This window comes from Monodon monoceros, unplaced genomic scaffold (genome assembly GCF_005190385.1).
Source record: "Monodon monoceros isolate NGI ecotype Baffin Bay Population unplaced genomic scaffold, NGI_Narwhal_1 Super_Scaffold_11, whole genome shotgun sequence".
In the NCBI taxonomy this organism is placed as follows: Eukaryota; Metazoa; Chordata; class Mammalia; order Artiodactyla; family Monodontidae; genus Monodon; species Monodon monoceros.
Genome location: NW_021703767.1, coordinates 97,667,821 through 97,682,241, shown reverse-complemented (window position 1 = coordinate 97,682,241; position 14,421 = coordinate 97,667,821). Strand labels below are relative to the sequence as shown.

General features: G+C 39.4%; 1 protein-coding gene across 4 annotated transcripts in view; it reads right to left on the bottom strand.

The window, feature by feature from the left end:
- Positions 1–3,159: 3,159 nt before the first annotated feature.
- Positions 3,160–14,421, bottom strand: part of GOLIM4 (golgi integral membrane protein 4) — an 80,798-nt gene continuing 69,536 nt past the window's right edge. For 3 of the 4 annotated variants that reach the window (XM_029214421.1, XM_029214418.1, XM_029214420.1), the window contains 2 exons: positions 5,313–5,393; positions 3,300–4,972 (listed from right to left, as the gene is read on the bottom strand). In XM_029214421.1, the coding sequence (XP_029070254.1) occupies positions 4,823–4,972; positions 5,313–5,393 (231 nt within the window). In that variant the 3' untranslated portion in view covers positions 3,300–4,822. Of the gene's footprint in view, positions 4,973–5,312; positions 5,394–14,421 lie in introns of all 4 variants that reach the window. The other variant, XM_029214419.1, reaches the window with a different exon arrangement.

Below are 14,421 nucleotides of genomic sequence, written 5' to 3'. Positions count from 1 at the left end.
TTTTTGTTTGTTGTTGTTTTTTTTTACTTCTGTAACATTTGTTTTTGCCAAATTTAAAACACATCTTCTTAATATATGAAAATCAGAATGTGACAATGGGTAATGATCCATACAACCCTGGCTATATTTAGAATTAACATTGGAATCAGATTCGCCTGGGAAGAAATCCTAGCTCTGTGACTTACGTGTTGTATGATCGTTAAATAATACTCTCATTTCATAGATGAGGATTATAAGATTTCATTTAGTAAATGTTTATTGAAATGCTTGGGATATCAACAATGAACAAGAGAAGCAAGTTCTCCACCCTCACAGAACATGTATGTCAAGGAGAGTATAGACACATTGATAGGCTATTTCCATGTATTGTGGGAGGTACTGTGATATGAAACACAGGATGCTATAAGGGGACATAGAAAAGATATTCAGCCTAGACAGGGGTGGGGGTGAGAAGTAGACACTTCCCAGAACTGGTATTAAGGTGAGACCTAAAGCAATGAGCCAGGGAAAGGAGAGGAGAGTGAACAGTGATTGAACAGTGTTTGGGGGTAGCAAATTTATCATAATAGAGGAGAGCATGGTGATTTAAAGGAACTGAACGTTAGTCAAGTATTAGTCAGGAATCTTCAGGTGGTGAGTGGCAGAAATGCATTTCCAACTGGCTCAGCTGAAAAAGTAGAATTTACTGGCTCATTAATCAACCTGTGGGTCTACTTGGCTGGCATCAGGGATGGCAAGATATAAAGACTAAAAAAATGACACAGTTCTCTTCATCTCTGCCCCTGCCTTTTGCTTGTCTTTGCAGGTGAGGTTTATTCTCTACTTCTGTAGATTATTTTCTCCACACAACTGAGAAAATAGATACCAAGTGATGTGAATTTACAAACGGTAGCTTTGCTATCGAAAAGGAAGGAGAGGTGCTATTTTCCATTTGCTCCAGGCTGCAAAGATGTCAGTAATTGTGCAGGGTCTGAGGTTTACCTTACAAGCTAACAAGTTAGCCTGTCATAGTTACATGGATGCTGGTAGAAGACTCTAGACTGCTGGCTCAAAGACAGGTAATTCTCATGGCACAGCGGGGCAACGTGTGAGCTTACTGTTCACATCAGTCCCCCTTGGTCCCCTAGCATCATGGGGACAATGTGGAGCATCCCAGGTAGATGTTGCACCCACAGTGGGCTTGTGTCACCCCTAAGGATCTCTGATCTTAAGAAACTTTCGATCTTAGAGAGGGACTGCTAGCAAACCTGCTCAAATTTCACCCTGCAGGGAGACATTATCTTTATTATTCTAGCCAGGGAACAAAAATGTCCTCTGACCCACAGGGAGTTACTATCTCTAACGTCTGGCTGTTTGATAGGCAAATATCCTTGAAAAGATAGTCCAGGATAAAAGCTGTCACAGGATGTGTAGAAACACCATGGAGAATTGCCCTCCAACCAAAATCCCAGGGAAGGAATTGAATTGGTGTGTCTTGGGTCACGTGCCCATCTTGGATCAAGCACTTTGTCCCAGGATATGGGGTAATATTATTGGCTCTGGTCAAAATCAACTTCCCACCCAAAGACAGGAGTCAAGGCCGGTTACTAAGACAATGGTGCTTGACAAAGATGAGTCATATTTATTATGATTCAGAATTAGAGTACAAATTATAAGGCTGAAGAAGTAAGATGGGTTATGAAGAACTATGTAGTCATATTAAGGAGTTTGGAACTTTTCCTACGTGCAATAGGGATTTATTAAATAATTTTATAATGGGGGGTAGTGTTAGTGTTATCTTTAGAAATATCACACTAGCACAGATTTTAGGGATAGGAGAGGGTAAATGAGGAGACAAGTTAGGGGACTATTATAATAGTCCAGGTAATAGATAACAAGGACCTGAGCCAGGACAGTTAGGGATGAAAAAAATGGGCAAATGTAAAGATATTTTGGTAGCATCAATAGGGAGAGAAGACAGAATAAAGGACAAACTTTGCTCCTGTTTTGGGAAACTTAAGTGAATTGAGATTCAGAACCTAGAAAGAGAAGTAAGTTTCAGGAAGGAAAGAAGGCAAATTGAACTTTGAAAATTATAAATTTAAGGTAGGACGGGTCATAGAAAGCTTAGGTTGAGGAGATGGATTGGGAGACATGTCCAAGACATGACAGAGAAGTAGGCTAGATAGAGAAAAGGCTCAAGGACAAAAGCTGAAAAACAGATATTTTAGGGGCAGGCAGAAGAAGGGATACCTGAAAAAAAAAAAAAAAAAAAGTTGGGAAAGAGTAGCCAGGATGGTTAGAAGAAAACTAAGAATAGATAGTAGAAGGGAAGCCAAAAGAAGATAATTCAAGAGTAGAAATTGACCTTTTTTTTTTTTTTTATGCTGTGCAACATGCCATACGACAATGTACCACAAGGTAATGAGAATTAAAAACAAAACAAAGAACTCAAAGCTTCAGGAAATCAAAATTCTTTGGTTGTAAGATAAGGAAGGAATTCCATCAAACTTAAAGGAGCACTGAGGGGATAAAGTGGGTCCTTTTTTTTACATTTCTCACACTATGAAGGCATTCAGTAAGTGCCCATCATTTTCCTTTATAACAGTGAGTCACTGTGACCTCCACGTGGCTCAGATTATACTCTTACTCCTAGATCTTACTCAGTCACTCATACATATCCAGTCATTACATCTGTACTAATACAGCATTTTTGTGCTCCACTGTACTTGGCCTTAAAAAAAGTACTTTTTTTCCCCTTCTGATTATGTCACTGGTACCAAATCCTTTGACATACGGGTTGCACCAAAAGTCACAGATTAATTGGCAAGGTAAATACAAGTGACATTTTATTTCTGCTCATCTCATTAATGTAGATCAGTTCTGAGTGATTAGTTCTCTTCCACACATTGGGTTAAACAGCCCTATAACTTGGTGCCATACAGAGTAGAATGGTTTGCAATTGTTCTGTTTGCTTTCCCAGGGAGGATTCAGTAGTTTTTTTGTTTATTTTGTGTGTTTGCACATGACACTCTCTTACATTTCTCATTTTTCTTCCTCCAGAACTAGCTCAAATAAAATAAAAATTCTTAGCTCTTCCTTTAGAAAAGGGGGGGGGGGGAAACTCATGTGCCAATCCAAGTCGAGAAAGATTGGGAAAGGCATTTTATAATTCATTAATATACATTGGTTCCCCTTAAAATTTTTTCCTTTTATGAAAAAGAACTGAATAATGTTACAGGATCAGAAACTAATAAAAAATCACATACTTTCAAAGATTTATCACTTGCTTTTTATAGCTTTATTGACTATTACCAAGTTTCAAATAATTAAATACTGCAATTGGGACATTAAAAATACAAACTAATTTACCAAAATAATTGTATTCTGAATATTATGTACAATATTATACATTTTACATTACATAAAGGGTTTTTATACATAAAGGTAAGATTTGATTCATGATTACCGAAAACCCAAAATACATTTGAACAAAACATTCCTATGCATACATACATAATCACTCAAGTGGGATAATCAAAACCATACATGAGTGTGGTTATTAAAAAATAAAATTACATTCATACGATAATGGTAGAAATTGAAATCTGTTTTTATTGATTTGAAAGTACTATTATAAAACCACACACAGAAGAATGATATAACCTAATTCTATTTAGTTAAAAATCTTTATACTGGAGACTGCAATATGTCTCTATCCCATGGGAAATTTTTGATTTTTAATATTTTTATTTTAAGGGACTTGTATAATTCATAATCATTAAAAGTCTATCCATGGGCATAAAGTAGACCCATTCCCAGCACAGAGAAAAGTCATGAGGGTCAACCATACCACCATGTATATTTTACCATATCGTTTTTGAAAAATACCCTATTCAGTTGTACAATTTGATATGTCTTCATATTCATGCTTGTCATCAGTGATTACATACAGAGGCACAGAGCTCACAGGGGAAATATATATTACTGTGGAGAATTAGATACTAAAACAAAGCTATCACTGGGTGACTACAGAAAAAAAAGGGGTGCTTACATGGAAAATGCCACCCATACACACTAAATTCGTTATTAAACAAGGTGTCAGTCCTTCAAAAAGGTTAATACGCTGATGTGGCATACCTTGTTCGAATCCTGAAATGTCTAAGTCCAGAATACTGTCAAGTGAGTTTTAGTTCTATCTCACATTTAAATTTAATTCCTCTCAAGAGGAAGAGCTGTGATTTTAAGCCAAACATTTTTTCTAACTGATCTGAAAAGCCTGAAAAAAATGTCTTTATAACAAAAACGTCTTTCTAACTGTATGTCACTCTGTCCATGAATCTTATGCTAGAGATACACAGACTGGTGAAAATTCTATCAGAACTATGCATAAGAACCTCGGAAAGACAGCAATTAGTAAACTGGCCATTCTCCTTAATGTCTGTACAGCATTTTTCAGTATTCTCTATCCTGCATTTCATCAAAGGCGAACAACAGAATGCTTGGAACATAGAAGACAGAGAAGGAACAAGTTGAAACATATACAAAAGCAATGTCTTCTCCAACATCACATAATCTATGAAAAATGAGATTCAGAGCCTAAGGTCTGCTTTATTGTCTTTCTTCTCGTTTGTGTTTTGCTTGAATATAAAAAGAAGCTCTAACCTAGGTTAACAAAATATATTCATATAAATGTATGAGCATTTCTAATACAAAAGTTAAAAAAGAAGTCTAAATTCTTAATTTTTGTAGTTAAATATCCTAGAGTTCAGTAGGCAGATTTATTTTTGAGCAGCTTGAAAAGAATCCGTCGGCTGAGCTCTGTCTGTGAAATCGGACATGGCTACATTTCAGCTCTTTGCCGAGATTTCTCAGCAGCAGCGGCTCCGTCCTCCTCCTCCTCCTCTTCTTCCTCGTAGTGCTCCTCTCGGCCTTTGGGGTGGTTGTCATCTCGAACTTCTTGCTCTTCTCCATCATTGTTTTTCTCATCGGCCTTGAAGTTAAAAAGAAAAAAAAGGAAGACTAAGAGAGAGGGCACAGAGTTAGTGGTATAAATAATTCCCTCTATAAAAAACACCCCAAAAAACCAGTATGAAGTTACTCATTTTTGGAGAAAGAAAACAAGTGAAGAAAAATGTTCCAACAGGCGAGAGTGCTACAGTCTTTTCTAATCTTCAGGTTGTCACAGATTTTCCTAGTTCTAGGTTGGCCTGTTAAACTCTACGGCACCTTAGATGTACCCACTGGTATCTTTCCAACTATACATACGTATCTCCCATACTTGCGCGCACAGGCACACAAGCGCAATAGAAATAGGTAGATCCTACGCGTACATTTTCATCATTTTCACCATAGGTCTCTTCAGCATTATGCTCCAATTCCCTTTTTTTCTCCTCAGTCAAATCTTCCTGAACCTAAAACAAACCAGAGACATCAGGTGACACCTTGATCATTTCAACACTTGCAACAACATGTTTTGATTTCCCAAAAGTTCATTCAAAGCAGCAGAGACAAAATCAAACTAAAAATAAATCTGAAAAGAAAGTCAGAGATTTGACTGGTCTATTAGCCATGAAGAAATGTATAATACACCTACTACAAAAAAATCAATGTGATTCAGAATCTAGGACCTTTGTGTTTCTGATTTGTTTAACACTCCAAGTATAACACCTGAAGAAATTCACCTTATAAAATTAAATGGGAGAACTGTTGGAAGTCTGAAGGCTCTGACAGAATGTCAGTTCTTGTGAAGACAGGAACCAACTGTCTTACTCAACTAACTGCCTTCAATGCCTAGACGTGTACTTGGCACACTGCAATTGCTTAATAAATACTGTTGAATGAAATGAGTCAATGAATGAATCAATGAATCAATGCAAAATATAGCTACTCTGTAAAGGCACAGAAATCAGGCACCACTACCTATATATAATGTAGTAGAAAACTGAGGAAAACCTGTGTATATACGTTTCTATAATTAAGAATAAACTTCTCTGGCTAAAATATCTAGAACACAGAATACAGTCATTTCAATTTCTTCATAAAATAGTTATTAAGCTACCTCAAATCCCTACATCTCTTTAGTGTTCTAACACATTTCTGTTTTAAGTAGTTTTCTTCGTGTATGCTACTACTATTATGTGTCATTGACTCCGATCGTTTTTTTTCAAAATGGAAATCAAAGAAAGCATCCAAATATTTTTGCGAAATAATCTCTATTTAATGACCACATTCCACACAAATAGAGGGTAAAATATTTTCTAACTTAACAATTCTGAAAACTATACATATGCCAAAAGGTTTAAGTCATTTGAATACATTTCAAAAAATCGCTGACTGCCAATTAAGCATAATGCAGTGTCCAGGTACCAGAAAGAACCCTGATCTCTCTGAGGAGAGCGGCATAAAAGTAAGTCTTCTTGAATAACACACAAAATTACCTAATTTTGGGGGGCGGGATGTATGTGTGATAAATATCCCAGAAATGGGCAAGGGGAGGAAAGTATGCAGGTGTTATAATTAAGGAACGACTAATTAAGGGCTGCCTCAAGGTGTCCAGCCCAGGTTCAGCAGGATGAACTGCAACCCACCAGACTCACTTTGGAGGGACCCTGGCCTGTTAGGAGCTTACAAAGATGACCCTTCAAAGATGCCCTAACAGAGCCCAGCCTTCACGAACCCCTTCTAACCAGTCAATTGTTGGCTGGACTTTCAGCCCCTACACCACGCTGGCACCAAATAAATACATTGTGGGGACAGGTATAGAGTATACTTTGTATTCATGTGTCCTGGTAGAGCGAGCTATAAAGAAGACAACTCTGTCTTAACTGCAGTTTCTGTCAGTGGCCAATGACATCTCTTCTGCCCTTAGTCATGGAATCTCATCACAGCATTTCCCAAGACATTGTAACGAAAACAGTGAAGCACTTATTTCAGACTATATTAAGGTCTCACTAATTGAAAACTGCTGAAGTGTCCCCAGTCAATTTCCGTGAACAGACGTGTCTTCTACAGCCTTAATAATGAAAATATACTAGTGAACACTAAACATGCTTTAGTTGGGGTTGGGAGGGAACTGCCTTGAAACTGTGGTATGGTGAAAAGGACCAGTGTTGGCAAACTTTTGCTGCAAAGGGCCGGAGAGTAAATATCCAGACTTTCTTGGCCATAAGGTCTCTAGCAACTACCCAACTCTAGTGCAGCAGCAGCCTTAGACAACATGTACACCAGAAGGCATGGCTTGTGTTCCAATAAGCCTTCACTTGTAAAATAGGCCCAGGCCTGTAGTCTGCCAACCCCCTAATGCAGACCGTGGGGTCAGACAGACCTGTGTTAAAACCTTCGCTCCTCAACTCGCCAGGTTGTATGAACTATAAGGTCACTTGTTTTTACTGTGAAGATTTTCAGGCACACACAAATAAAGACAATAATTCAATAAACTCCGTACAGCCATCACCAAGGCTCAAAGGTTACCGCAGTGTTGCCACACTTGCATCACCTATCACTTTTATTTTCTGATGAATTATTCTTAAAATTCTAGATAGCATGTAATTTCACCCCTACTCATCTCGGAATGTATTTCTAAACACACTGGACTTTTCTTATATAACCATAATGCCATTATCACGTCTGATAAATAATTCCATGGTATCATCTAGTGTCTACTTACATTTTCCTGATTGTCTTAAATATGTCTATTTATAGTTGGTTTGTTCTAATCATGATCCAAACAAAGGCCACATCTAACACCATTTCCGCTCCCCTCTTTTTCCCTTAATGCTATCTTGAATTGTTGTCCAGTAAAATGACCCACCATTCTGGATTTATTTGCTTCTTTAAGGTATCACTTAACTCATATTTTTAGCCTCCACATTTCTTATAAAAGGAAGTTAGCTTAAAGGCTTGAATTAATTCAGATTCAATTTGCAAAACAAGGACTTTTCAGAGGTGATGCTGTAGATTTCATGTTTTCATCACATCAGGAGGCATATAATGCTTGTCCCACTTTTAGTGAAGCTAAGGTTGGCCAGTGAGCTCAGATAGCTAACAGCCTGATCCCTCCATGGTAAAATCCCCTGACCTCCATCTATCTGGTGATATCCATTGATGACTGCTCTTAAATCAACTGTTTTAATTAGGAGTCACAAAACGGGTGACTTTCTAATTCCATCATTCCTTCTGTATTGACTAACTTCTATAAAGAAAAACTTGCCCATATCAGCTCTTTAGTTACTGTGCTTAGTATATTTAATCATGGTAGCTTTTAAAAGCAGACCTGGGTAGGGTCTAATCATGGTTCTAACAGTAACAAGTTGTGTGACCTCTGAAAACTTACGTAACCTCTCTGAAGCTCAAATGTCTTATCTGTCAAAGAGAGGGTTAGATAAAAAGCAGTGATTTTTAATTTTCTCTCCGTGTGTGTGGGGGGTGGGGGACGGGTAGGGGGAGTCATGGACCCTTTTAACACTTTGGTTAGGAAATCTTTAGTAAATGGGCATAGGTATACATAATTTTGCATGGAAGTTTCAGGAGGTTCAGACTTCCCAAAGTCTAGCTACAGACCTGACCTGTCGTAGGCGTGCTTCTCTAAACAGTGTGCTCCTGAAACATCAGTATCAGCTGGGGGGGCTTGTGAAAAACTCCAACTCCTACAGCCCACACAGATAGGATCAAAATCTCCAAGGGTAAGGTCTAATCCAGGAATCTGTACTTTTTACACACTTTCCAAGGTGATTCTTAGCCACAGCAAAGCCTGAGAGCCATTCACTTGAGTGACAATGAATGTCTCTGGCTAGGGAGATAAACACCTGTTTATGAGTTCTGTCTTCTCTTCTCTTGGGATCTATTGTAGGAAATTTAGGTTGTTGACCAGTTGTCAATATAATCTGAGGTGGGAACCACTGATTTAAATTACTTTTTAATTTAGGGATTGCACAAAAGAAAATTTTGTAGTTTTTCAAATTTATAAATGTACCTTTTCTATTCTAGTAATATATGCTTCATGTTTGGGGCAAAAGTAATTCAAATCCATCTTAAAGGCACTGCTGAAATGGGACAAAGTGATATGGAGTTTCTCATTTTAAAATATGCTTACACTAATAACCAGAAGCCAAATGTGACTCTTTTACAATGTAGACACGCCAATTATGTCTTCCACACTTGACCCTCTTTACTATCGTGCTAAAGCCGACGCAAACATTTTGTTAAATATATTCCTACACCGCTCCTCATTACTCACTACTGAAATCTAATGTTTTAGGCATTTTAGCAATGGTCTCTATGTGATGTGGCAAAGTTTAATAAATAGCGAAAACTAAACAAGATAAAACAGATCTTCTGAATCTGAAATGGGCTTTGGCTAGCTACCCAGTCCCCGTATGTATTCGCACCTTTCTCTGATGCATCAAAGGTGTTACGGGATGAGCCAGGAACCAGAAGGCTGCACCTTAAGTAGTCAAGAATCCTGGAATCCAAAGAAGTGTATGGGATGTGACAAAGGAAGGGCCTTCCAGCAATGTCCACTATGGTGGTGAACACTCCTGCTTACCAGCGAATATTTAATAGGAGAGTTTCTGCGATCTGGACAGCTTCTTGATGTGGTGATTCACAGGCTGACATACCACTAAAGGGAGCCAGGTAACCCTGTACCTGCTCTTGCGTGAGTGTTCAGATCAATCTGTTTTCAGTTAGACGGGAGAAACTGAGCACTCGGGTTTTGCAAAGTGGTCATTTAGTCTCTATATATTTTTAAACATTTAAATAATTTTGGGAGAGGGGGAAGATGGTGGGGAGAGGGGGAAGATGGCGGAAGAGTAAGACGTGGAGATCACCACAGATACATCAGAAATACATCTACACGGGGAACAACTCCTACAGAACACCTACTGAACGCTGGTAGAAGACCTCAGACCTCCCAAAAGGCAAGAAACTCCCCACGTACCTGGCTGTGTGGATGAAAGGCTCCTGGTGCTGCAGCCAGGAGTCGGTGCTCTGCCTCTGAGGTGGGAGAGCCAACTTCAGGACACTGGTCCACAAGAGACCTCCCAGCTCCATGGAATATCAAACAGCAAAAATCTCCCAGAGATCTCCATCTCAACACCAGCACCCAGCTTCACTCAACGACCAGCAAGCTACAGTGCTGGACACCCTATGCCAAACAACTAGCAAGACAGGAACACAACACCACCCATTAGCAGAGAGTCTGCCTAAAATCAATATAAGTCCACAGACACCCCAAAACACACCACCAGACGTGGACCTGCCCACCAGAAAGGACAAGATCCAGCCTCTTCCACCAGAACACAGGCACTAGTCCCCTCCACCAGGAAGCCTACACAACCCACTAAACCAACTTTAGCCACTGGGGACAGACACCAAAAACGACGGGAACTACGAACCTGCAGCCTGCAAAAAGGAGACCCCAAACACAGTAAGATAAGCAAAATGAGAAGACAGAAAAACACATAGCAGATGAAGGAGCAAGATAAAAACCCACAAGACCTAACAAATAAAGAGGAAATAGGCAGTCTACCTGAAAAAATTCAGAATAATGATAGTAATGATGATCCAAAATCTTGGAAATAGAATAGAGAAGATGCAAGAAACATTTAACAAGGACCTAGAAGAACTAAAGATGAAACAAGCAACGATGAACAACACAATAGACGAAATTTAAAATATGCTAGAAGGGATCAATAGCAGAATAACTGAGGCAGAAGAACGGATAAGTGACCTGGAAGATAAAATAGTGGAAATAACTACTGCAGAGCAGAATAAAGAAAAAAGAATGAAAAGAACTGAGGACAGTCTCAGAGACCTCTGGGACAACATTAAACACACCAACATTCGAATTATAGGGGTTCCAGAAGAAGAAGAGGAAAAGAAAGGGACTGAGGAAATATTTGAAGAGATTATAGTTGAAAACTTCCCTAATATGGGAAAGGAAATAGTTAATCAAGTCCAGGAAGCACAGAGAGTCCCATACGGGATAAATCCAAGGAGAAACACGCCAAGACACATATTAATCAAACTGTCAAAAATTAAATATAAAGAAAACATATTAAAAGCAGCAAGGGAAAAACAACAAATAGCACACAAGGGAATCCCCATAAGGTTAACAGCTGATCTTTCAGCAGAAACTCTGCAAGCCAGAAGGGACTGGCAGGACATATTTAAAGTGGTGAAGGAGAAAAACCTGCAACCAAGATTACTCTACCCAGCAAGGATCTCATTCAGATTTGATGGAGAAATTAAAACCTTTGCAGACAAGCAAAAGCTGAGAGAGTTCAGCACCACCAAACCAGCTTTACAACAAATGCTAAAGGATCTTCTCTAGGCAAGAAACACAAGAGAAGGAAAAGACCTACAATAACAAACTGAAAACAATTAAGAAAATGGGAATAGGAACATACATATCGATAATTACCTTAAATGTAAATGGATTAAATGCTCCCACCAGGAGACACAGATTGGCTGAATGGATACAAAACCAAGACCCATATATATGCTGTCTACAAGAGACCCACTTCAGACCTAGAGACACATACAGACTGAAAGTGAGGGGATGGAAAAAGATATTCCATGCAAATGGAAACCAAAAGAAAGCTGGAGTAGCAATTCTCGTATCAGACAAAATAGACTTTAAAATAAAGACTATTACAAGAGACAAAGAAGGACACTACATAATGATCAAGGGATCGATCCAAGAAGAAGATATAACAATTGTAAATATTTATGCACCCAACATAGGAGCACCTCAATACATAAGGCAAATACTAACAGCCATAAAAGGGGAAATCGACAGTAACGCATTCTGATATTTATAGGACATTCCATCCAAAAACAACAGAATATACATTTTTCTCAAGTGCTCATGGAACATTCTCCAGGATAGATCATATCTTGGGTCACAAATCAAGCCTTGGTAAATTTAAGAAAACTGAAATTGAATCAAGTATCTTTTCTGACCACAACGTTATGAGACTAGATATCAATTACAGGAAAAGATCTGTAAAAAATACAAACACATGGAGGCTAAACAATACACTACTTAATAACGAAGTGATCACTGAAGAAATCAAAGAGGAAATCAAAAAATACCTAGAAACAAATGACAATGGGGACACGACGACCCAAAACCTATGGGATGCAGCAAAAGCAGTTCTAAGAGGAAAGTTTATAGCAATACAATCCTACCTTAAGAAACAGGAAACATCTCGAATAAACAACCTAACCTTGCACCTAAAGCAATTAGAGAAAGAAGAACAAAAAAACCCCCAAAGTTAGCAGAAGGAAAGAAATCATAAAGATCAGATCAGAAATAAATGAAAAAGAAATGAAGGAAATGATAGCAAAGTTCAATAAAACTAAAAGCTGGTTCTTTGAGAAGATAAACAAAACTGATAAACCATTAGCCAGACTCATCAAGAAAAAAAGGAAGAAGACTCAAATCAATAGAATTAGAAATGAAAAAGGAGAAGTAACCACTGACACTGAAGAAACACAAAAGATCATGAGAGATTACTACAAGCAACTCTACACCAATAAAATGGACAATCTGGAAGAAATGGACAAATTCTTAGAATGCACAACCTGCCAAGACTGAATCAGGAAGAAATAGAAAATATGAACAGACCAATCACAAGCACTGAAATTGAAACTGTGATTAAAAATCTTCGAAGAAATAAATAATTTTAAAGCACACATACTATTTTTTGGCAATGTCACAGTTTGTCTCGTTTGCTCATAAGGATATAAAAAATCTGTAAGTAAGCAGCATGAGGATGGGCTCACCATATGAATGTCTTTGACTCTAAGGATCCCAAACAGTAAACAATGAATGTATGTTAATAGCCATCCGTCTTTATGTCTCAGAAGGATAACACTGTTGCACTCAGATAAGAGAAGGCAGGGAGAATGCACACTTGTTTTGGGTCCTCTACTCTCATAGTTCAATCAGTCTGATGGGCTGTACCTCTGAACAGGTATAACCCTGGCAAGATGCAGCTCCTCCCTAGGAGCAAATGTGACAGAAGTCAGGCTGACTGTGGGCTGGAAGGGAGGGGACCCAACAGCAGCAATGGGCCTTACATCCCAGGGGTCAGCTGGGGCAGTGGAAGACTCTGAGGCTTAAGGAAGATAAGAATGATGCAAATCACACAGCGTTTTATGGTTTTCAGTGCTCACACACACAGCACTTGTAAACAACACGCTATGTGTTCTCACGTATTGCATCCCTCTTTGTTTTTCTTCTTTTGCTGCAGTCTGCTGAGAACTTTGTCTCTGTTACTAGTCCTTGCCTGATATATGAAAGTGCTTCTCCCTCCTCAAGGGAAGAGCTGAGAACAATGGAAAGAGGTGGGAAAATCCAGTAACTAATCACCACAGGAACTACCAGAAAAATATAACACAGCCTGAGCAAGGGGCGCTTAGCGGGCAGAGGGGAAAGGTACCCAGGGAAGAAGAGAGGCACGCTGGTCTTCTGCTGAGAGCTCACGTGGCAACCACCCTAAATGAGAGGGCGTGGTGACCTGGAGCCTCTGTGTGAGGGTTAGGAAGTGGGGACGGGGTGCCACAGCTAGGAGCTCTGGGCAGGAAACTAGGGGTCAGGCGCAGGGAGGGGTAAGGGCTCCAGTCAGTCAGGCCCCCTGAGGGAGGAGGGACAGCGGCCTGGGGAGCAGCTGCCCGGCGTCGGGCACCAGGCTCTGCCTGGTCATCATCCTCCTTCCCTCCCGCCTCTCTGCCTTTGTTTTCTTTCCATCTTTGATCCCTCTTGGATCCCAGGATTTCTCTCTCCACCTTACCTGATAGAATATAGAAGTTAAAAATAAAAATCAGTAAATACTGATTAAAATTTTATGTTTACCCTTCTGAATTTTTAAAAAGGAGCCAAGGTGAATCTCTTCTCTTTTAATCTCCCAAAGATTCCTGGCATCTGACATAATGAAACAAAGTAATATTAGTCTAGACATCCTGTTACAAGAGAGGTCCAGATGAATATCTTTCTCTTGCCAAACGTCTTAATATTCAAGGCTGCTGGGTTCTCTAACGCTCTCTTCTGATAACACAGCTCAGGGGCTTCATTAGGATGAACAGCAGGATGAGAAAAAGGAGAGAGAATACGAAGATCAAGCCAGGTAGACTGCACGTGACTAGAGGTGTATGTTGCCAATGACTGCAAAGAATGAGGTTCTTTTCTGTTTTCCTGGTATAAACACAAATTTCAGCATCAGCTCTGAAAAGCTGATAAATGCAATCTAAACGAGGCGGCAGACCTAGTCAAGGGAACCATGCCCGTGAGTGTAGCAGCTCGTGCCTTCTGAGCAGGCTCTCAGGGGTTGGGGGAGTTAGTTCAGGCTGCCACTTGTCTGTCCGCTCCTGCCGTTCCCCTTAGGGTCAGAGCCACACATCTGCAAGAGGCCTGGCTGAGAGGTGCCTCTGAAC